The sequence below is a fragment of the Bombyx mandarina genome, chromosome 03, assembly GCF_030267445.1.
Source record: "Bombyx mandarina strain Sakado chromosome 03, ASM3026744v2".
NCBI lineage: Eukaryota > Metazoa > Arthropoda > Insecta > Lepidoptera > Bombycidae > Bombyx > Bombyx mandarina.
The window spans coordinates 8,367,416-8,392,855 of NC_143210.1; the positions used below are offsets into that span (position 1 = coordinate 8,367,416).

A 25,440-nucleotide genomic window follows, 5' to 3' on the forward strand; every position below is an offset into this window, starting at 1 on the left:
TGCCTGCAAATTATAGTACATTATATCGAAGAGAAATGTGTTTTTATGCATTCGTTCTCTGAATTTCTTTAGTGACACAATGGCTACTTCTTTTTTTTTTTTTTGTATCAAAACGGCAGAATTTATTCAAAATAATATTTGCACGTGTTGTTATCAACAATGTGTTAAAATTTTTCACTGAAATAAGAATAAATCCCGAAAAGTTACAAAATGTTAATTTCTGCCGTTCTCGTCAACTTGCTGCGGCGATATGTGGTGTAAGTGTTCGATTAGTGATTTTCGCTTTCATTTTTATCACAAACCCACAAAATGACAAAACTAAATACACTATCGATAACGCTTATCGACAACAATAATGCGCATCACTATGCCCGTCCATAAGGCTCGTGAGTGGAAGAGAGAGCGAAATATTCGTTTTACCGCTCCGATTTTGTGTGACCCAAACTGTACGGACAAAATAATTCTGCTATAGTTTATTATAAGAGCAACACAATGAATGCTAAGAAGTATACAGTCGAGCCGTACCTGGAGCTAGTGATGTCGCGGGCGAGTCGCGCCTGCCGCGCCCTCACGCCGGCGTCGCCCGACGAGCTGGTCCGCGAGCCGCGCGACGTCCTGATCACCGGCACGTGAGGCGCCGCGTCTTCGTGGCAATCGTTGCTGGACGCCGACTCTGAAATCGATTGATACACATACATGTTCGTACCACTGAAACATTATTAGTACTTTTATATATTACTAGTGGCAGGACCTGTTGTGAGTCCACGCGGGTAGGTACCACCACCCTGCCTATTTCTGCCGTGTAGCAGTAATGCGTTTCGATTTGAAGGGTGGGGCGCCGTTGTAACTATACTTGAGACGTTAGAACTTATATCTCAAGGTGGGTGGCGCATTTACGTTGCAGATGTCTATGGGCTCCAGTAACCACTTAACACCAGGTGGGCTGTGAGCTCGTCCACCCATATAAGCAATAAAAAAAAATTTAGTATGGTAATTAATGCACTGGCTAATTTCTTGTTGACCTAATTTTTACTAACGACAGCATTACTTTTCTTACCACATTCCAATCAAATCATCTTTTTTACAACTGAAAATAACATATTATATCAGTGTTGTCAGTTTAAATTTAGTATACCTACTACAAAGTAATTACAATAAATTAGGATCAAATGCGGTACACAGCGGCTTGGCCGTACCTCTGGCATTAAACTCGTCACATACTCGTCTACTTACAAGGGGATTAAAAAAAGAACTACCACTACCTATCTTAGGACGTGAGGTCATTCGTAATGAGTGTTCTATCCGGTAAAGAGTAAGATGATGATATCAATTCGTGCGAGTTCCAAATCTGCCCTGCCATCGTCACACAGGACTTAAGTAAATGTTCTTTAAACCAATATTGAGGAGAGGAAATGTCTGCATGTCACCATTAAGCAATCATAGCTTCGGATAAATCGCGTGAATGTTTTTTTCCTACCTAAGCCATACCTATAGCCTTGAGAGGCTATTTCAGCGTAACCTTAACTAGTAGGTGAGCTTACGGGGCTCAAACCTGACGACGTTGCTAACACGAACCCTAGCAAGATCCGTGCTTCGCAGAATCTACCACCGGATCGGAAACGCGATCCACTGAGAAGATCCGGCGGGAAACTCAGTGGGCTGTGTCTGTGGTTTAATTTACTCGTCGAGCCCTTACCGGTGCTTGAGGTAACTAAAAGCATCGGATCGGGAGGATCCGAAACGACGTGTATCGGGGATGCAATAATGTTGCAAGCTTCAAAAGATCGTTAAAATTCAAAAGATCGTTAAAACGATTTAAATCTATACTTGTAGCTTAGAATGTGTATATTACCAGAGGCTCTCGATCTAGCAGCGCCATAGTCGCCGCAGTCACGCGGAGGCGGCGGAGACACTCCTCGAGACGAATCTACGGACGTTGAACGACTGTTCGACGATTTGTCACGTGACTGAGACGTTCTGCAAAACGAATTATAATTTGTAACTTATATTGTTAATTATAGTTCCTTACGTACTAGAGGTCGGAGCCAAAAAAAGATGGGAGTTACCAAGTGTCCAAGCATCTGGACACGAGATTGAGCCACGCATTTCACTGTGCCGCTAACCGACATAAGTAGTTATAAATCACAAAAAAAGGTCACAGGCGGACCCATTAAGGAGAATTTAAATATTAATACGTCAAGCAAAACTTTGTATCCTTTTTACGAAAATTGCGCGGACGGAGGAGTATGAAATTTCCCACGCTTATAGAGAATATAGAGAAGGAGTGCAGAATGTTATTATTTTTAAATTATGCATAAAAAATACATTAAATCAATAAATAAAAATATCATACACACTACCATGTATTTGACACACACACGCGTGCATACTATTTGTTTATGGTCAAATATTTCTTATTGCTTATAGTCTGTGGTCAAATTGAGAATAGATTATAATGTATTGTTTGTCATTTTTAATATTTGTCTAAAGTGTATGTAGTCTTGGCGAAATCTCTGATCATAAAAGTATAATAGTGTACAAACCTATAATTTCAATTAATTATAATCGATTTTCGACTACCGGGGGACAAGTAGTTAAATTAAATGGACTACAAATAAATAGTTTCGAGTTAAAGAGGTTATACTCACTTTCTACCTCGAGCTAGGGGTGCTTTGTACTGTGTTCGCGCGTTCAGTCTCTGCTTGGCGTCGGCGATGTGCGGCGGCGGGTGTGCGGGCGCGGCCGGCAAGATCTTGGCCTTGTCCGCGCACCACTCCACGTGCCTCTCGAAAGCACGAACGCCGAACGCTCGGCCGCAGTGCGGACACTTCTGCAGTTCTGCCATTGGCTGAAAACGAAAATCTAAACTATTTATGTATATTCGAAGTCGTCGCGGCCTACAGGATAAGGCGTCCGGTGCATTCGTATCGAGCGATACACCGGCGTTCGAATCCCGCCGGCGTGTACATACCAATTTTTCTAATGAAATACGTACTTATCAAACGTTCACGATTGACTTCAACGGTGAAGGAATAACATTGTGTAATATAAAGCAAACCCGCAAAATTATAATTTGCATAATTACTGATGGGAGGACTTTTTGTGAGTCCGCACGGGTAGGTACCACCACCCTGCCTATTTCTGCCGTGAAGCAGTAATGCGTTTCGGTTTGAAGGGTGAGGCAGCCGCTGTAACTATACTTGAGACCTTAGAACTTATATCTCAAGGTGGGTGGCGCATTTACGTTGTGGATATCTATGGGCGACAGTAACCACTTAACAGCAAGTAGGCCGTGAGCTCGTCCACACATCTAAACAATAAAAAAAACATATACACTTGTGCTGTGTAAATAGGCTCCTCCTAGGTCGACGGTTAGTGGTAAAAGCAGTGATGTGCACTTTAATGTAATGACGTTTTTTCCTCCTACCTATTCGCTGATTATGCTATTCCAAACACGCGCGGACGATGCATTCTTGTGTTCTATTATGCAAACTATTTATTAAATAGGATTTGACAAGAAAACAGTAATTAAGATTTTTCTTTCAACTACGTATTTAAAAAGATGGAGTGACCAAGTGTCTGAGTATCTGGACATGAGACTGAGCCACGCACTTCACTGTGCCACTGACCGACATAAGTGGCTAAAAATTACAAAAAAAGGTCACAGGCGGGCGCATCACGATGCTCAGCAATGAGCGATCGACTGAAGGAGGAGGAGGAGAGGCCCGACACGTTGGACTGACCAGATACGCACTACTCTCGACACCACAGTTGACGATGCTCTACACTCGGCGGCAGATAGAGACAAATGGCGTGGAATGGTCCGTAATAAACTCTTGTTGCGAGGAGGTGGTCACGACCCTCAGTATTGAGGAAACCGAAGGAAGAAGAAGACGTATTTAAATATTTAGTTTTTTTCCTATGGTAGGATTTCACAATATGTTTATGAACGGACATGGGCACGTCTGTGGAGCGTGAACAAATTAACATGACAAGCGTTTTCCAATGTTCAAGTGTGTGGGCAATCATTTGCATGAGACACGACAGCTTCATATCTTATGACGAAAACATGGTGAACTAAAAAGGATGCACAATTTCGATTGAATAAATTATGATTGTCCACAAAAACTTTAGGTGCCTATGTCCTTTGAACAAAAAAGAAAAACACATTTCTCTAACATTTGCCTTAAAACTAATGATATGTTGTATTCTTTACAACTATTTTTTTAATTAAGTTCAAAAGGCAATTTTTTATAGTGAAAATCTAACAGCGTTTTTGCTATCTTTTTTTATCACACACGGTCATTTAGCCCTGAAATAGGATTCTGTATATTATAGTAACTAAAGATACTGATACGTACTTGTATATGTCGACATACCTACATATCTATATAAGTAACAAACATCCAGACACTCTTTGTCTGGATGTTTTTCAAACAAACTTATTCATCACATGCCGATGCGGGATTCGAACATACGACCCTCGGCACAGCAGTCAGGGGCGCTAGCCACTGCACCACGGAGTCAGTTAATCTCCGCTACTATTTAGTTTTTAACCATTACCTTTGTTATGGCACTGCGGACCGATTGCGGTTTAGGTTTCAATGTGGGTTTGGCAGTGGGCGGGGGACTCTTCTCGAGGAATGGACTGTTTTCTGGAAGACCGAAGTTCTTTGGCAAGTATTGTTCTAAATCTGTACCTGGAATGAATTGTAAATAAATATCAAGCCGGTATTGGGACTTGCCATACATTTTTTCATTTCATCTAATTCTTCATATTACGTATTTTATTTTTATTTTTTTATTTTTTATTGCTTAGATGGGTGAACGAGCTCAAGGCCCATCTGGTGTTCAGTGGTTGTCGGAACCCATATACACTTACGACGTAAATTCCTCCACCCACCTCGAGACATAAGTTCTAAAGCCTCTGTTTTACAGTACAACGGCTGTCCCTTCAACTGCAGAAATAGGCAGGGTGGTATTTTCCGTCTACATTTTTTAATTTCCATCAAGTACTGCGATTCATTAATGATATTTCTGTAGTTTTGCGTAAAAATGTCAAATATATACTATTAAGATCAAGTCAATTCTTATTAGTGTGTTTGACGTGCGTTTACCAACTATGTTGGATTACAGGTTTGTTATCATGCTGAGACAATTAATCGGTAGGAGTTATTTCATTTAAAGGTTCATTAGTTTTAATTGTTTTAGTTCTAACAAAGCGTGACGAAAAAACGTATGAATATATTTAGTAATACGAGAAACTGACAGCACGCAACACGACAGGCCAATCATTCACCAAGACTTATTTAGAATCATGGATGTTTAGTTAAATGAATAGAAGTAGATGTTTCCTAATCTTTAATCGCTCCAATCTTTGTTTTTTTCGGTGATAACTGTAGCTCTTATTAAAAAAAAAACTATTACGGCTACAAAATTTGTCGCAGACTCAATCTATTTACTTCGTAAATGGGAACCGTTTTAGCGCAATTGTTGTGCATTAATGAAGTCTTGAGACTTACGTGAGAGGTTTTGGAAAACATTGAACGAATGTTGTAAGATTGTACCTACGCGCACACTTACTAACTCTTCGTTGTAAAGCACTAAAGCGTTTGCCTAAAATCGGTACTTCTATAAGACGTTCCCTCATATTTCTAAAATCGCAATTACCTTTGACGAATTACTTCATATCTTTACGATATAGCTCTATAGAAAGCCCAATAGCATGTTTCCGAAGCGGTGTTTAGGTGTACCTAATTTTAAATATGTAGCAAGTCGCGTTTGGTTGTTGGTTGTTTCGACACCGTTAGAAAACTATTGAATCGATTTGAATCAAGCTTTTTGTGTAAAATCTTGTGAGCTGGTTCGTAAATTTGCTACGGTTACAGAAGCGGGCGGTATTTCGTAAAATTATTTTTTAACCAATCCAAACGGCCTACAGTGATTTGTGATCGATTGATATCACGGGCATATGTGACTTTGTTTAAAAATCATCAGCATAATGATTTCGAGAGCAAGGGTTTAAGAACCGACGACAGTGGGCGCGTGTTGCTAAATATTATACAAGCTATTTGTTAGGAAAAAATATGTAAATAAGAACCTCGTTAGTTTCAACCAGTTTTAGGTACCTATTGTCGTCATTACACAATAAGATTTAAATATGAATGAAAATTATTTTTAGCATGATTCATTTAGTTTGAAACATGTTTTTGTTTACATGTATCTATGAGTGATTACATACATACATACAAGGTAAAATATCCGGTCAACTTATGAATTTTGTGGTATGCATATTGCACACATCCACAGCATACTGTAGACACATAAAAAAAACACATCGAACGTTTCTTGTTATATATGATGCAAACGGGTATTTATACCGGTATATAAAAACCGTTACTGTACTGTAATTATGCACTTAAGGCAACGTTTCTAATAATTTGCGAATTGTAATTTTAGGTATTTTTATAAGATCACGATTAACTAAAATTTATTTTATTTTATTGGATAGTTAAATTTGCACACGGCTAAGTGGATACCGGAGTCTATAGACATTATAACGTAAATGCCGCCCCACCCACCTTGACACATGAGGTCGAATTTTCAATTATGTTATTTACAAACAGCACATTACTATTATACAGCCATACAATTGCATTTATGTTCGCGGGATTTTTTCTATTTATTTATACGATTTTATTATTCGAGTGTAGAGAGTTTGTATTTTTTTTAGTTTTTACATTTATAAAATACAAAATAAGATCGATATCTTTTTATAATTGAAATAAAATCTCCAAGACACCTCTTTGAGAGTGGTTTCTTTACAACCGCGATACGAAATGCTTTGTAGTTGACTTTATAAGTACTAAAATAGATTTTACAGGCGAACAGCTGTTTGTAATACCACATGACAGATGTTCATGTATTTCCGTATTTATTATTTAAAAAAATGTTTGTTGTTCTAAAAATACTAGTGGTATCCCAGTAGTCGAAATTCGACTATAATTAATTGAAATTAATAGTTCAAACATTATCATGGTTCTATTGTCAAAGATATATTTTCTTTAATCACAGATTTACACTTACTACTTACGATTTACACTATATTTATATACTATAGACAAATGGTATTAAGTTAAACAATATTAATCTATTCTCAATTTAACCACAGACTAAGCAATAACAAAAGTTTGACAATAAACAAAAGAGTTTATATGCGAGTGTGTGTCAAATACATGGTAGTGTGTGTAAAGTTCTTTTAATTGATTTAATACATTTTTTATGCATAAATAAAAAAAAATTGGATTCTGCACTCCTTCTCTTTATAAATTATAAGCGTGGGAAATTTTATACTTCTCTGTCCGCACAATTTTCGTAAAAAGGGGTACAAAGTTTTTGCTTCACGTATTAATATAGAGATAATTGTGTTATTTATTGTCTTTCTTTTTATAGACTCGCGTGTGTGGTTTGCGGGACATTAAGTTCACGGACGTTTTACGAAGCCATTCACGGGCCATTGTGAAATGGAAAAAGTCAATTGCTCAGTTAACAGCTCAGTGTTTCTAATACGGCAAGCGTACGATTTACGATACACATAAACCAGCGTTGCTGTAACCATTGTGTACAGCGGTCGTCGAGCGAAATAGCAAGCGGCCGTAAACGTGCTTGAACGTTAGTATCGAGGATGTAAACATGCACCCACTCACCGGTATTAAGACCGACGGCTGCCATTAGCCCTTATTACCCACAAAATAAAAATAAAAATTAAACACATAAATCATGCAGATCTAAACAACATAGATATAATATTCAAACAGTACATTCGAATTATTATTATGATTATTTTTTAAATTCATCTTTTTGTTCTACTGCTATCGAATCTATATGAAAATAATTTGACAAAAAAAATCAATACATACAAACAAGAGTTCTACTAAATATATAGATAGCTACTTATAATAAATTGTGATAATATATTTTAATATAATCTAAATAATTACCTTCTCGTCTCTGTCTTGAGGAATCAAAAGTCTTCCGTTTTTTAATAGTCATCTTCTCGCAAATCTTGACGTGCTTAGCTAGAGACTGTGGCACAAAAGTACGTCCGCAGACAAGACAAGGCATTAACGGTAAGGGTCCCGAAGGTTCCGGAGCCACCGGGACAATTGGCTGGGTGGGAACTGGAGGGGAAGGTGGAGGTCCGACTCGATTAGGGGTTGGCGTCCTCTGAATCGGTTGGAATACTTCATTGCTTGCAGACGGAGTGACTGATTCGGGAGACGGCGATCGGGAAGACTTTGCAGACTGTTGATGTTGAGACTGCCGTTTCCCTGAAAATTACAATACACAATGTAACTCGAAATGTAACTCTAAGTAAGTATAATTTGTTTATTTAGAATGACTAGTGGTCCCACAGTAGTCGAAATTCGACTATAATTAATTTTTTTTTTTTTATGTGCCTATCTGCGATCAGTCCTGGACTATGAGCAGATCCGTTGCGTGTGCCATCGCGTCGAAGAGGCTCCTCACCAGGAGACTCCTCGTTAATCACCATCTGTCACCAACTCCCTGTATATCATGACGTTTCAGTCGTTTGATGTAACTATAATTAATAGAAATTATAAATTTGAACATTATTATGGTTCTATTGTCAAAGACTATTATTGTACTTCTTTAATCACAGATTTCGCCAAGACTACATTATAGACTCATTATACATTATAGACATTCCCAATTTGACCACAGCCTATAAGTAATAACAAAAGTTTGACAATAAACCACTGAGAAATGAAACCTAGGTCTATGCAATAAACCAAGAGTCTAAATTTATACATGTGTAGTGTCAAATACATGTTAGTGTGTGTAATGTTTTTTTTCTTGATTTAATGTACTTTTATGCTTATTTAAAAAAAATAGCATTCTGCACTCCTCTATATTCTCTATAAGTGTGGGAAATTTCATACTCCTTCGTCCGCGCAATTTTCGTATAAAGGGGTATACATTTTTTGTTTCACGTTTTAATACTCGTATATAGATTCCGAACATCATACGACTGAACACATTTCATAAAATTCTAGGAGCCATCCACATTTTAGATGTGCATATTTCCTTTGCGCATGGTTTCTTTGATCGTTACCAACTTATTTAATAAACTAAAATAACCTCTAAAACTAAGCTAAGCATGCAAGGGCGAAGCTCAATGGCATGTAAACATGACGTCATCTGCGAATAAGTACAACCTCCATATTGATTAGTTCAAATTTCGAGATACGAACGGTCACGAAGTTGAGACATTTGATTATAATATGTAGGAAAAAAACGAATAAAAATTTAGTCGCTAAGTAAAAGCAAACGGGTATGTAATTAGACTATTAATGTCAAGTCTTAGATATATTATTTCATGTTGACATCTCTAGTTGTTAGCATCCGTACTCAGAAACAAAAGCATAAACAAATCCGTTCGCTGATGTTCCGACAGAAATGACACCTAGATAATGTTTTAAGAGAAACAACTTAGTTCTACGTATGGTACTTAAGGCTATTGTAATAAAGATAAAAATTAAATCGTGAAAGATTATATTATTTCTACTAATACAGTTTTTACCTTTAAACCTAGGGGTTTTTAATTATAACTCAAATTGCTATTGTTATTGTTTGGGTAAGCTCTCGGCCCCCCCTGCATTATTGGCTACGGGAGTCGATTGACATAGAACAGTTAGTGCCATCACTCACCCTGAAATATATGTAAAAGTTTCAAGTGTAGTATGCAAAAGGAACTTTTTTTTTTCATAACAAAAGTCAACAATAAATACGCCGGTTGTACTAATACAACATGTTTTATCAGAATTCCAAGAGAAACCAGTTCTGTGACCTTGACTACTAATTCCGATTAAATACACTACATTATTGATTACGACTTGCGTATTAGTGTATAGCGATGTTGAGCGATGCACCGGTGTTCGAATCCCAGGCGGGTACCAATTTTTCTAATGAAATACGTACTCAAAAAATGTTCACGATTGACTTCCGCGGTGATGGAATAACAACGCAAAATTATAATTTGCGTCATTACTAGTGGTAGGACCTCTTGTGAGTCCGCGCGGGTAGGTACCACCACCCTGCCTATTTCTGCCGTGTATTGCGTTTCGGTTTGAAGGGTGGGGCAGCCGTTGTAACTATACTTGAGATCTTAGAACTTATATCTCAAGGTGGGTGGGTGGCGTATTTACGTCGTAGATGTCTATGGGCTCCAGTAACCACTTAACACCGGGTGGGCTGTGAGCTCGTCCACCCATCTAAGCAATAAAAAAAACATATGTAGTGATGGGTTTTATGCACATTAAATCATAAACGTATCGACACACGCAGCACAATGATCGGGTGGCTGAACTCTCGGCAGCGCAGGCGCATCCCGATCGGGAGCGTTCAAGTGGAGCGCATGACTCGACTATTAATCGACTCAGGACTGGGTTAGTTAATAAAATGATTTCATAAGACAATTCACTTCGTAAACACATAAATAAACATGGCAATTTTTTAACATGTATACGGTTTAAATAATCATAATTATGATGTGAACAAATATAAAGGTCTTTTAATTTTATTGCTTAGATGGGTGGAGCGGTTACCGGAATCCATAGGTATTTACAACGTAAATACCGCCACCTACCTTGAGATATAAGTACTAAGGTTTCAGTATAGTTACAACGGCTGCCCCACCCTTCAAACCCAAACGCATTACTGCTTCACGGCAGAAATAGGCGGGGTGGTGGTATTTACCCGTGCGGATTCACAAGATGACCTACCAACAGTAAAAACAGGTATATAGAGTCACACAAACATTATCGAGAATGTATCTTTGTTGAAATGCGTACATGCATATATCGCAAACCGATTCTAAAGGACACATAGACATCCTAAAGCTAAATTTATGCATGATTTGCTGTGTTCTTTGAAACCAGGAATTACCATTAGGCTTTCATGTCACATAATAGATGGATGCTTTTTGAATACATAGTCATTTTTAAACAAGGTTAATATGGCAAGGCCTCAATCCGCAAATCATTAAAATTCACAAATTGCCACAGGTTTTTTTTGCTTGTTCCAAAAATATGTTTGCTGTTAAATAGATTTCATAAAATTCTATACACGTATAGGATACAAGCGTAAGGAACATCAACTGAACAGAAGATCTTTTTAATGTCAAGCATGGCGTTAACAAGCAATGCACTATGTTTTAGTAATGTCGCCAAACGGTACTCTGTACTCAAAGGGTACAAACACCAGGATGTAGATTCAAGTTACAACTGTACAAGCGACATTACTAGATTACATTCGATGTTAAAGTGTAATTTACTTTGAATGCTTTAGGTTCATTATTCATTTGTGTCGTCTTCAAACAGACTAAGTATAATTTCAAAGTCGCCTGTGATTGTTCCTACAATTGCTAATCATGCCCACTGAGTTTCTCGCCGGATCTTCTCAGTGGGTCGCGTTTCCGATCCGGTGGTAGATTCTGCGAAGCACGGCTCTTGCTAGGGTTCGTGTTAGTAACGTCGTCAGGTTTGAGCCCCGGAGCTCACCTACTAGTTAAGGTTACGCTGAAATAGCCTCTCAAGGCTATCAGCTTAGGTAGGAAAAAAAAAAGCTAATCATTAATAAAGTTATTGTTCAATTTTCACTTTATAAGCCATTGTTACTAAAATATTAGAGAAACCAGCCGTGCTCGTTTGCTCGTGTGCTTAAACAGAGAAAGTATTTTTTAATTACAATCGGCAAAGCAATGTAGATCAAAATTGCATGGTTGCTAGGCTATAAATGTCATTGAACTAAAAAAATATCTTGTTTGTTTGACTTTGTGCGTGACGTTGTTTTAAAGATAATAAATAAAAATAAATAAATAATTACAGAACGAATGATAATTTACGAGTTACAAATGTATGACAATATTCTGATTTGTTTTGTACAGTAAAGAATATAATACATAACTTAAAATAAAACTTAACAAATACGAAAATATCCTAATAAGCAAATCTAAATATGATGTATTTATTTAATTTCTCCTATAATAACTAGTCAGGTCATAAGTATTGTCACACAGTAAAAACTTTTCTTTTAGAATGCTGGCCACAAAAAAGTTTATTGAATTCGAATTGCGAATTGTTCATGAAAATAAAAATGTATACTTTTAGAATTTTACTCATTTTTAAATATGGAGTGGACGCTTAAAGAAGACCGTGTTGCAGTTATTGCGTTGCATCGTTGCGGTTACGCACCAATTAAAATTTTTAACCTACTGAAAATTTTTAATATAACCAAAAGATTCGTTTATCGTACCATCAAACGATACAATGAAGACTCTGGTGTAGATGACAGGTCAAGAAGTGGTCGCCCTCGGTCTGTTAGGACTCCAGCAGTGATAAAAGCTGTGAAGGCGCGAATTCAAAGAAATCCCAAACGTAAGCAGAAACTGTTGGCCCTTTAGATGGGGTTAAGCAGAACCACGGTGAAAAGGGTGTTAAATGAAGACTTAGGGCTTCGGGCATATCGAAGAAAAACAGGACATCGTTTGAATGCTTGTCTAATGGCCCTGAGACTGAAGAGATGCCGCGCTTTGTTGAAGCGGTACGCGGGAAAAAAATATCGGGAAATTCTTTTTTGGGATGAAAAAATTTTTACCGTAGAAGAGAGCTACAACAAACAAAATGATAAGGTTTACGCACACAGTAGTGAAGAAGCGAGCAACCGTATTCCGCGTGTCCAACGAGGTCATTTTCCATCCTCGCTCATGGTATGGTTGGGAGTTTCTTATTGGGGCTTAACAGAGGTACATTTTTGTGAGAAAGGTGTAAAAACGAATGCAGTTGTGTATCAAAATACAGTCCTGACGAACCTTGTGGAACCTGTTTCTCATACCATGTTCAATAACAGGCACTGGGTATTCCAACAAGATTCGGCGCCAGCTCATAGAGCGAAGAGTACACAAGACTGGCTGGCGGCGCGTGAAATCGAATTCATCCGGCACGAACACTGGCCCTCCTCCAGTCCAGATTTGAATCCGTTAGATTACAAGATATGGCAACATTTGGAGGAAAAGGCGTGCTCAAAGCCTCATCCCAATTTGGAGTCACTCAAGACATCCTTGATTAAGGCAGCCGCCGATATTGACATGGACCTCGTTCGTGCTGCGATAGACGACTGGCCGCGCAGATTGAAGGCCTGTATTCAAAATCACGGAGGTCCTTTTGAATAAACTTTAGTGTCATAAGAATCTATGTTTTGTTAAGTTCATTTTGGTATATGAATGGTTACATAATGAATAAACTTGTTTCAATTATTTTACATTAAACATGTGACAGAATTTATGACCTGACTAGGTATAAGTTTTGGTTTCATTTTTCGTTCTCTAAATCGGCTATTTTTCCAATCAGCTATTTGAGAGACACTAATTTAGTCAACGATTTAATTTAGTCAATTTAGTTTTCGATTGTGCAATTGCGAATCCTTAATATGTTTGGACATATCATTCGTAATGAAAGCTCATTGGAACTTTTAGTGGTTCAAGGAAGAGTAGACGGTTAACGTTCTCGCGGCCAATCATCCACAAGGTGGACAGACTTGATTAAGTCATCTACGAAGTGCTCCCTTACTGAATGTACACGTACCGCCACAAACAGAGTGAGATGGAAAAGTCTCTCAAAAGCCGCAACCAAACATTAAGACATACGTAACCACGACCACTCCGCTAGGAGTGTACGACTAAGAAGAAGAAGAAGAAGAAGAATTTAGTCAACCCACAGTCTGCTTCGCGATCCAAATGTGTCACTGTTACCAAACCGTGCTGAATCCGTCGAAGTCATTAATAATTAAGATAGCTTTTAATATTTAATTCAGCACCTGCCGACCCGAGCGACGACACGAATTATTAATGGTGGTAGGGCTGCTTGTGAGCCCGCACGGGTATGTACCACCAACTGTCTGTTAATGTCTATGGACTCCACTAACCCCTTAACTCTGATGGGCCGTGACCTCGTCCAACTATCTAAGTTTTAGGTAACAGCTTGGCTCTGCCCTGACATTGGTGACATCGATAAGCGACGGTAACGATACGTCGTTTGCTCTTCTACCTTTAAGGACAATAAAAAAAAACATAACTATAAATTTTGTGATTTAAGTCGTTATAATTATATGCATTAAGCAGCAATTAAAGAACAAACTCTGGAACATTACATTAAGGGTGTCCCGAGACTCCGAGGTGTAATAGTAAGGGCGAGGGTGACATGGTACTAGGTCGTACCTGGCACTAATGCGGTAACTAATGGAGATTATATAAGAAGTAAAAATCCCCTTAGTCTAAACATCGTAAATATATTCATAATGCAAATGTATTTCATCAGATTAATATTCTTAAGATATTCTAAAAGATATTGCCCTAACTGTCGAATCTGGATTACGCGAAATCCAAATAGATATAATGCCTTATAGGTATCGGTTTTAAAGCGGTTTATTATATAGATTAATGAAGATATCGCAATAACAGTTAAAGATCATTGAAATTGATAGCGCTTACATTCAGGTCGAATAAAGAGTGTCTGTTCTTGAGATAAAAAGCTGACAGAATCTTGCTAACGATGACTGTTAATAACTATAAGAAAGTTAGAAGAAAAAATAGCGTCAATTTCATGATAAGCCTTGTCTAATTTCTTTAATTTAAGTATCAAACGAAAGCTATCCAATTTAATAATATCTATAGAAAATACAATTAAAATAATGGAAACTTCATCATTATAAAATATATTGAACCATATCTCAATCCGGAATAGCGAAGAAGCAGAATAGCTTTAATAACCAAATATTTTACAATATAATATTAAAGCTGTGTTGAGTGATCTTGTTTTTAATTGCAAAATTTATTTCAACTAACTTCTATTTACACATAAACATTCTGTAGTTATTTTTATTAGCATTTAATTTTATTAACATAATTGGGTATATCAGGTAATGGCCTGCCGATAGTAAGTGATTTTTTAAGAGCCCATAAATTGCACATATTCCTAATGCCGTCACTCACCGTCAGACAAGCTTCAATCTCAATTGTATTAGAATAATGTGAGCTTCGTACCGACACCGAAGATGTTATAAATGGATCGCATAGAATACATTCTAGATATAATACATTTTATATAGCTTAATCTAGTTTAACACTGAAAAGAAAAAGATGTATCTTTTGCACCTTTGTTTCCGAAAAGTCAACATAATAGCAGATATATTTTAATTTCCTTTACGATGGTATCTCTCATAATAACGTTTTATTAGGAAATCGTGGGCAGGTCGACACGAGTCCTATCATCTATTTATATTCCGTTGGAGCTCTAATACCGGATATTCAACGGAAAAGATTCCAACGGACCAAACGCTTACATAGTGCGTTTTAGCGTTTTAAATAAAATTTGAAACATCAAACTATTACACAATGCATTAAAAATTTGTTTTACTCTATGAAGAGAACTTTAATAATTACAAGCAACGATTTGCGTGAATAATACGATAAACCACGAAATTACTTCCTATTCGACCAATAATTATTTGGAGATTCAGTTTTAGGGTTCCGTACGCAAATGTGGTCCTTGGTATAGCATCATGGTCATTTATTTATATATTACTTAACTTGGATATTGTTTGATCAGATCATATCTGGAAGATAGTGCCGAATACCTGCATGAAGCCAAATAATGAAAAAAGTCTAGTCTGAGCCTGTAGAATATAGTTAAATTGGTATTTAACATTGGTGTATGTATCCTTCTATCTTCTTTTTTCATTGAAATGTATAGATATGTGCTACTTATGTTGAAAAAAATATGACCCACTCAATCAAATTCATCACTCAATAAAATTTGCAAAAAAATAATGTAAATAACTTCAAAGGAGCTTGAGGAAATTTGGATAAAATAAATTTATCTGATAAACATTTTGCAGACTTGAACGACTGAAAAAACACTACAATGTATTATTATTCAGAATGATCATTCTAACTACTGAACCCTTCACTTTTGCGTTGTCCGACACGCACTTATACGATTACTTGCTTCAAAGTTAATATGGAAATGAAATTGAAATTTGAAGTAAAAAAATAATTGACATTTTCTAATGAGTCGATACCGTTCTTGGGATCTACTTAAAATATAAGTACCAAAATTGGATCTGCAGAAAAAAATTAATGACCTCATAAATTTACGATAAGCCGGCAAAATGGTGGGAGGTCCGACCTATAAAGTTTTATAGGGAAAAAAAGGTACATCCCAGTTTATGGCTCGTATATAGAACATTCCTCAGATCCGATGTTAATACATGTTTGTTTTACATGAATTCTATTAAGTATAATCATGTACCTACATTATTTTTAAATCAAGTAACAAAAACAATGTAGGTGCGAGCAATTACTCACAAAGAAATGTTCCGAAGATCAGCTCAGAACGAAATTCAAGAAAATGATAAATTTTATATTTTCTGTTTATCAATTCCAGCAGCACTGCATTACTACTAGAACAGCGAACTCAAACAGCACTCAACATCTATTCTTAAGTATACAAGACACGAATCTGCCAGGTCCCTGTCTCCCGACTCACGATTCCGTTAGACATGATAAAATATACAAACGAAAGTGATTGCAGTGCATTTATTTTCGAGCTCGGCTAATTTGATTAGACAGTCGTCAGACGGTCTTGTACGGACAGGCTTCGTGGTCGAGACGCGCGCGTGAGAACCTAAACTATCCAATGCAAACAACCGATATGAGAGCTTCGTAAAGTTTAAATGGTTCGTTCACGCCTCTTACGTAAATACAGTTCAGATTTAAAGCGGAAAGCTATTTCAGTCATTAGGTACCACAATTTAAGAGATAAAACCGTATGCTACGACCGACGTGATCCTCTAAAATTATTAACTACTAGCTGACCCGGCAGACTTGGTAGTGCCTCAATCGATAAATAAAAGACCTAAACTTTTGTATAAAATAAACTTAAAGCAAACAGAAGGAATCCGTCCGACGGAAGACACATCAAAGGAAAAACAAAATTGTTATTTTTTATTTAATTCCGAGCATTTTCATATTTATCTACCTTTTAAACCTTCTCTGGACTTCCACAAATAATTCAAGACCAAAATTCGCCAAATCGGTCGAGCCGTTCTCGAGTTTTAGCGAGATTAACGAACAGCAATTCATTTTTATATATATAGATTGAAACTGGATAAAATTTCCTTGCCATGAATTACCCGCATTTCAGACCAGAGAACATGATAATAGTTTGTCAAGTTATTTATTACAGAATTCGTAACTGCGACCTCGGTTTCCTTAATTTTACTTCCCATAATTGGTTCAGAGCAGTAAGTACTTTTTTATTGCCTTTTTGAGTCAGACCAGCACTCAATCCATCTTATGGTAAGTAGTCAATATTGCTCATGGACATCAACAACGCCAGGGGGACGGTTAAGCCACTGCCTAATGGTACCTTATTATCCTATTTAGGTTTCTGTATTCTTTCCATTAATCAATAATTTGAGTACTTCCTTATGAATTAGTATTGCCAAAATGCCATTTTTTTGCGTAACAATCACGCTTGGTCGTTTGAATAAACGAATAGCCGGGTAGGTCATGTGCTAGCTGTCAAATACACTAATAAATTAACGAGTCTTTCAAATATTTTAGTGCAATAATATATAACATATGCACTAGCATATATTATAGTGCACGTTTAGTAACAACAACACTACAATTTACAAGACATAAAAGTTAGAGTTAATACATATTGAAAAAAAATTCAATCCAGAGAACACCCGCGATACAAATGACAATTAATCAGAGTGAAAGTAAAGGGATCATGTTTCCAAAGGTCTTGCATCGATAAACAAATAGAAATCAGTTTAAAATTGACACCCGACGCACTACACTATCGATTCATTCCGTATAATTAAGCAACATTGATATGACTCTTAAATAAGTTTTTGGAAATCGGTGTAAAGTTTATTAAAAACAACTGACACTAGTAATTCGGCAATAAAAATGAAACATTATTTTTTTTTAAATTGAAACCTCGATTTCTTTCGTCTATCAGGACAGTTTATTGCATTATTTATGATTTTATGATTAGATTTTATAAAACAATACTGTCTTTGATCAAATACGTAGAGGAGAGAACAACGGTGTGACCTGAAGCTTGACATTATTCCAACACCATCATCATCTGACCCGACAGTAATAAAACAATAGGAACATAATTGTGCGACAACAATTATGTCGTGGTGTATTGATGATACGAAATGATTAACAGGTTTATTAATGTTTTATCATAAAATATTCTCATACATTGTAGTCTTTATGTTCGAACGGGAGCAACGCACGAAATAGTAGATTAATAACAAAGATGCTAAGACGAATGTACACGTAATAGTTTTGTTACAATCACGATTTCAAAATTTCCCACGAACGAGGAGGTTTTTAAGACACTTCTAGTTATATAATAAAATTCTAAGATTGATGCGGTGATGTTAGGCGAGATCATCAGCTGTAAGCAGAACGGATGACAGGATGATTAATGACGTCGTGGCCGTGGAAAATCACTTAATTACAAAAAAAAAAAAAACGAAACGTGATCAAAGCAAAAGACTTGATTTCTTAAAAACAAAGATTACAAAACTATAGTATTTAGTGTACGTAAAATCTATATAACATAAAAAAACTGTATCGATATAACGTAAATCAATATTATACTGTGACTGACCTTTTTTTCTTCGAAATCGAATACCGCAGAGCATTGTTTCTAAAATGAAATAATATCACAAATGGACAGGCACTGTTGAGAGCAGACTTGCAAATAAATACCGAGTAAGTTGGTAGCAAGTAGCGAGTCACAATATTGCGTGTGGCGGTAACCACGTGCTTATCAGCGGTATTGTATTTCGACTGAGCAACACATATTTTGCACTTGCCGAATGCTCAGAATTAAAGGTTATTATTTGTAGTTTCGCTACATTACATAAAACATTTATTTGAGTTTATGATATCATCTATTTGATTCTTATTCTTATTCCATTTTCGTTCCATTAGTCACTTGAAGAATAGCTTTTATTGAATTCGAATAAAAATCACACTTATAAATTACTTTAAAAATTGTTAACGCGCTTGTTGCGTTAATAGCTATGCTATATACACAATACTACTATACTATATTATATACACCAGAGGACAACATTTATATATAATAATAATCTGCCTGCTATTAATCAGGTCAACTACCACTAGGTACTTCCCTTTCAATGCGTATACAAAGTATACATATGTATTTGTATTTGATTGGTAGGGAGTGCTATACCAGACAGATTGGTCACATTGTCCCATTTTTGCCGCCAAGCAGTAATGCGGTTGGATTTAATGATTAGGAAAATTGATATTACAATAATATTGAGACTTGGGCTTTATGCTTAAGGACTCTGGGATATATACCCCCAGGTGGGCCATTACCTAATCTGCTAATTTACACTACAGAGGTAGAAGGTGCCGGGATTTTTTTACTGTAGTACAATATTATAATGTATTCACCCTTAATTTCGGTTAAGGGTGAAATCCCCAGGAAATTATACATGACATTGGGGTTTAGCAGCTGTTCAAGTTTAATGCGAGAAGAGGATTTTTTTATCTCGGTACAGCTGCTTTTTTTTACTGAGTACTTTGATTAATAATAATTTATTCGAAACTTTTTTAGTTTCAATAATATATATAGGAATAGAAATAGGATAAACAACGCCAAATACATAGAGGTATGTTTATATATACCACAATATGATTGAAACGATTTAATATGAAACGATTTTTGAATCAAATGAATCAATAGAAATACGTAGTCATTTATTTACCACATACAAAATTCTAACAAGATTATAACGTTTTAGAAGCAGAAATCATTACAATGTGACATTTAAAAATGTCTGGCTTATTTTTAAATTTTTTATCGCTTATTATCATATTATTTTTGTTACATATGTGAATATTACGAGGTTAACTTCCAAGATAAGCGCTGAGACGTTTCTAATCAGCCCTGAACCGGCGTGTGAAATTTATAGAGGATTATTACTTATCTGTGTTGAGCTAAAGTAGATCATTCTGGTAAAGGAAAACTTATTTCGAAAGTCGAAAGGATTCGATGACCAGTACGGTACACGCGTAAACCTCCGAGTATTGGTCGCAATAAACTGGAGCGTTCTAATAAGAACTTTTAAAGGATCTTCAGTTTCAGACGCATGGGTAAAAGCGGGGCCTTGATGCTGATTTTTATTTTTCTTATATCTTTATAGTCTTTATTTTATTTTATGTTTTTATTGCCCTTCTAGGCAGGCCCTTCTAGGCATACGGCCCACCTGATGGTGAGTGGTTACCGTCGCCCACGGACTTCAGCAATGCCAGGGGCAGAGCCAAACCGCTGCCTACCGCTTAATACTCTCCACAAGCCTCTTTTAAAGAAGGACATGTCAAAGCGCTCGGTAAACACCGACTAATGTATTGTTTGTTGTTGTATGTACAACTAAATGTACCTATTGCTTTTTTTTCTTCTTAGATGTGTCAACGAGTTCAAGACCCCCCGGGGTGCATCATCAGCAAGCATTACAACGTGAATAGACCCTGAGCGGGTGAAGAAAATCTGTATAGGGAAAGTAGTTCAATTTATACTCGTTTTGGTCCAGCACAATGAACGATATGTAACACTTTGAGCTAAGATTTTTCGACTATTACCAACTGATAAAGCGCTAAAGAATAAATTACCTTTTTTCGATCCAAAAATAGATTTCAACTTCGAAATAGTGCTCTTCTTCATTTTGACTGGAACAAATCTCACAATATGACACAGATTTCACACTTAAAATAGTGTTTTCTACCTATACATCAGCTCACGGCAGACCGAAATACACTCGAAACCACGTCCTCAAGTTTTTCAGGCTATCTCGGCTTTTTGCTCCTTTTGCCGCTCTTATTTCCGTGCTACGAAAATAGTCCTAACGCAACACTTGTACCGGCGCAGAGCGCATCACTCATACGTACGGAACTTTTTAAATCCGAATCAATAATTCGTCCCATCGTACCATCTCCCTTTAATTTGAAAAAGAAATTGAACAAAAACCCAAAAATAATCAATCCGTTGAGAAGAACCTACTTTCAATTTTAACACAACAAGCCTGGTTCCGTTCTCCAGTGTAGCTTATCTTAACACTTCACTTATCAATTACTATCATGTGCAAACCGCCAGGAAATGATAACAATTCGACAAAAAAAAACACTTTATACACGAGTTGTCGTCAGCTACACAACTATAATACTGAACTCAACGTTAAATACTCATTGAATAATTTAGATACGTGGTAAGAGGACGGAAGATTTCAAAGCGCCGCGCCGCCAGTTACACAACTGACCGTTTATGAACCAATCTATGAATCAGGAATCACAACACCAGCGGGAACCAACACACGTGACGGCTGTTCATGTTGGTGCTGTGAACACAACTAAACATTTAAAAGCGCACGCGCAGCGCTCGACTTAGAATAATACACCATCCCTGTTGAACCATATTCCTGTGCTGAATTTACTTACAAATATGACACAATTTTACTAGAAATCCCGCAACGACAAATTCCACGGCCTAACTGCAGGCAATTGAGTTATTATAATATATTATAATCTTACGAAGACTTCGATTGAAGCATAGGTATACACGATTTGAAATCCTTTAATGGCATAGTGTTGACAGCACCGGAGACAACGTATCCGCTGTCCCTTTTAAAAATGGAATTTTAACGTATAGCACTTTCGAGAAGCGGACCAATTCGAATTGGGATAATGGGTTTGGACTATGTATAAATCACGAAGGGTGTGAATGAAACAACAACAGTTATCCATATATTAGGGAAACAGGACACAATTGGGCAAAAAAGGATAAAGGAATTTTGTAAAAAAAAAATTTTTGATTCAGTAGTGCCATGAGAAGATTTTATCTTTAATACAATATTAATGTTTTGCATAAATGAGTTATTTATTGTAAATAATGGAACAAATTTAAGCCAATCCTTATATCCATTTAGAAAAAGTTTTGTGCATTATTTTTGGGTACCGTAGCTAAATAACAAAAAAGGGACGAACCATCATAATTTCGTCTACTATATTATAGTTATTTTAATTTGGATTATTGGCGCTAATCTGTGCAAAATGAAATTGGAAAGGTAGATTCCACCTAAGAACCACTCACTCTATATCGTTCAAAATTGGGCGCATCTTGTATATTGAGTATTCCAAAACGGTGGAAGAATTTCTCGAATGAGTTTTTTCAATAGTTGAAAAGATGATTCTAAGTTCACAAAAAATAAAGCACCTCATAACTTTTCAAGTACGTGCTGGATGTCTTACTTCGACATAATAGTGTATAGAGCTATTAGAGTTAGAGTATAGACTACATTACTCTAATCTTATAAGTGAGAAGTCACGATCACTTAAGGACATTAAGAATGTGAGAAATATAGCCACAGCAGTACAGTGTCTTCATATTTTTTCCTTACTCTATTACTAATTCTTATACTTATTATATTACCAGTACTCTGTTTCCGTTTGAATGGAGGATAGTATAGTTGTAATTTTAATGCAGTTGAGACCACCATCTCTCATAGTATAGCGATACTATGAGAGAGCGATACGATGTAATAGTGTCCATAGGTTCCAATAACAATTAGCACCAGACGAGTCGCGAGCACGCCTGCCCATATGCGAGAGTAAATAAAAACACTCCTTAGTCTTACAGTTTGAGACACAAACATAATTATGCCCGCTTTAGACGTAGTCGTTAACGGAAACATAACGCATCCTCTCCGTTCCCGCTAATTTAGTCCTGTTGAAAATTGCTTCCTTATTTCTTACCAACCAAATCATTTCGACTATTCAGCTCAGAGTCAAATAGTCACATCTGTTTATGAACGATTTGCTTAATTGAATATTGGATTTTGAAATAGGTATCGAAGTTATTATTTAGCAAGAGTTATATGTGAGTGCATGTCCAGACTTCTGTTTCGCAAAATAAACAAAAGCGTTATAACCGTGAAATATGCTAAAGTCGTGAACAAACGACGCCTTGTGACACAGTTAGGTTAGTGTTTGTTTTGCTTCATCTCGCTTTTACGAAATTATGTGCATGTAAAACAGGAAAGCGTATCAATAACACAGCATTCAAATTTATCAACTCAAATTTGCTGTACGCAAAATATGTCTATTCACACATTAGTCTTATAAAATGTTGTTATTTTTGGCTTTTAAACAAATATACCGACAAACGGCCTCGTATTGTAATTTTCCGTCACGCTTCATAGAAATATAGTTGTTTGATTGGCACTGTTCGAAATTGTCGATATGTGAAAGCACGGTCCCAGCATCAGAGGCAATGGTGCGCGACCGACTAATGCACCTCATACTTGGTTGCACATCCTCAACGGTACGCAACGCTTAGTAGTTTAATTGTTAATAGCAGCTTTACAGTTTTTGTATATAATTACATTTTTACTGGTGGTAGGACCTCATGTGAGTCCGCACGGGTAGGTAGGTACCACAACCGCGCCTATTTCTGCCGTGAAGCAGTAATGCGTTTCGGCTTAAAGGGTGGGGCAGCCGTTGTAACTGTACTGAGACCTTACAGCTTATATCTCAAGGTGGGTGGCGCATTTGCGTTGTGAATGTCTATGGGCTCCAGTAACCACTTAACACCAGGTGGGCTGTGAGCTCGTCCACCCACCTAAGCAATAAAAAAAAAACTTTAATCAGTTTCGTTAATATTACCCTTTTAGAAGCAAAGCGCTTAGTCTAACTTACAATTGAAAGGAACTTCGAATAATTTTAGAATAACAAATGGTAAACGAGCATATTGGCTGAAGTACATACGATTGGTGGTTATTAAATAGGATGACGCTTGGCGGTTGCGACATTTTATTTGGCCAGTCCGACACTTTGTTATCTAGATAAGTTACGAATGTGGATAGATTTTTTTATAGATACATATCTATTTAATTAAAAACGAATGTTTGTATATTTATTCCCTACACATTCCTAAATCGTTTATCAGATTGTAGTGAAATTTTGTGCGGACGTTGTTGGTACTCAAGTTACTATCATAGTACCATCACCGTACAATATGGGCTGGGGCGGGGCTCGACTAGTTTCAATAAATTGATGTTTTACATACAATTAGTGATAGACACAGCGGAATGTGACCGGTTTTCACTAGTTCCATAACAAGATTTTTTAGCGAATTAATTAAAACTGGCTTATCATATTCGTTTTATTAATTTTGATTTACTTCTTATACATAACATTAAGACGTAGTTTCATTAATAAACGACGCAGAAATAACTTCTTGTGCGAAAACAAGATTCCAAAACAGACGAACGTGATATCATAATGTGGTCAGATGGTTTTATGACCTAGTAGGTACCTAGTGTAGGTACCACGCAAACAGGCTAGGGTGTAGTAACGGTTTGTTTATTTAACGTTTGAATTTAGTTAACATGTATTTAACGAGAAACGTGCTCTGAGCATCGTGAGCTGTACTGTGCAAGAACCAGTTCACGTCTTATTGTCATACGAGTATACTCTATACACAAAACAAAGAACTGACGCAACCGGAATCACGCCGTAGATAATATCAAAAGAAAATAATTGTGGGACGGATTTAAGAACGACAGATTAGTTAAACCCAGTGATGTGTTTGTTTTTTACCATTTCCGACGCTACAAATATTTTATTAGTAATGAGGGGAATCTTGTAGTGTTTACATTTTTGTAGTTGTAAGTTTTTAAATTAATGAAGTAATGTTCGGTATGTTTCAAGTTCCACGATGCCCTCCATGAAGCCACGGATAGCAGCAGATCGAGGGAAATTGTACCTGAGAGAATGATGCTCAGTAATGAGGAAAGCGACGCAAGGAGAAAGAGGATGTGTTTCAAAGTTGATAATTTATATTCATTTAAACATCAGATCTGTACGTAATCGAACGTTATTTAGACCGTGGGTGCGTGCCTTTACATCATTTTGATTACTTTATTCCTAAAAATAATAACATTAAAGAAGTAAACAAACTTACTTAACGGTAGGCAGCGGCTTGACTCTGCCCCAGGCATTGCTCAAGTCCATGGGCGACGGTAACCACTCACCATCAGGTGGACCGTAAGCTCGTCTGCCTACACGGGCAATAAAAGAAAACTTAACTTACTGAAAGTTAAACTTACTAACAAAGTTAAAACTTACTTTAAACAAAGACAGTTCTCCAAATGTTGCATTTTGTTTATCCTTATAAGCACGAAAGCAATGATGCTTGCTACCGGAATTTGTATATGAATGTGGAACCATAACTTTAACATTTATTA

The 25,440-nt window shown here is 36.7% G+C and overlaps 1 protein-coding gene across 9 annotated transcripts in view; it reads right to left on the minus strand.

The window, feature by feature from the left end:
• The window catches only part of LOC114252007 (uncharacterized), a 39,652-nt gene that overhangs the window by 9,241 nt on the left and 4,971 nt on the right, over positions 1 to 25,440 (minus strand). The window contains exons 1-7 of one of the 9 annotated variants that reach the window (XM_089737527.1): positions 25,158 to 25,237; positions 8,001 to 8,330; positions 7,707 to 7,736; positions 4,564 to 4,700; positions 2,649 to 2,848; positions 1,853 to 1,977; positions 526 to 673 (exon numbers count right to left, since the gene is read on the minus strand). In XM_089737527.1, coding sequence (XP_089593653.1) covers positions 526 to 673; positions 1,853 to 1,977; positions 2,649 to 2,848; positions 4,564 to 4,700; positions 7,707 to 7,736; positions 8,001 to 8,330; positions 25,158 to 25,194 — 1,007 coding nt within the window. In that variant the 5' untranslated portion in view covers positions 25,195 to 25,237. Of the gene's footprint in view, positions 1 to 525; positions 674 to 1,852; positions 1,978 to 2,648; positions 2,849 to 4,563; positions 4,701 to 7,706; positions 7,737 to 8,000; positions 8,331 to 18,776; positions 18,970 to 20,812; positions 21,554 to 25,157; positions 25,238 to 25,440 lie in introns of those variants that run through there. The other 8 variants (XM_028186475.2, XM_028186469.2, XM_028186470.2 and 5 more) reach the window with 8 other exon arrangements.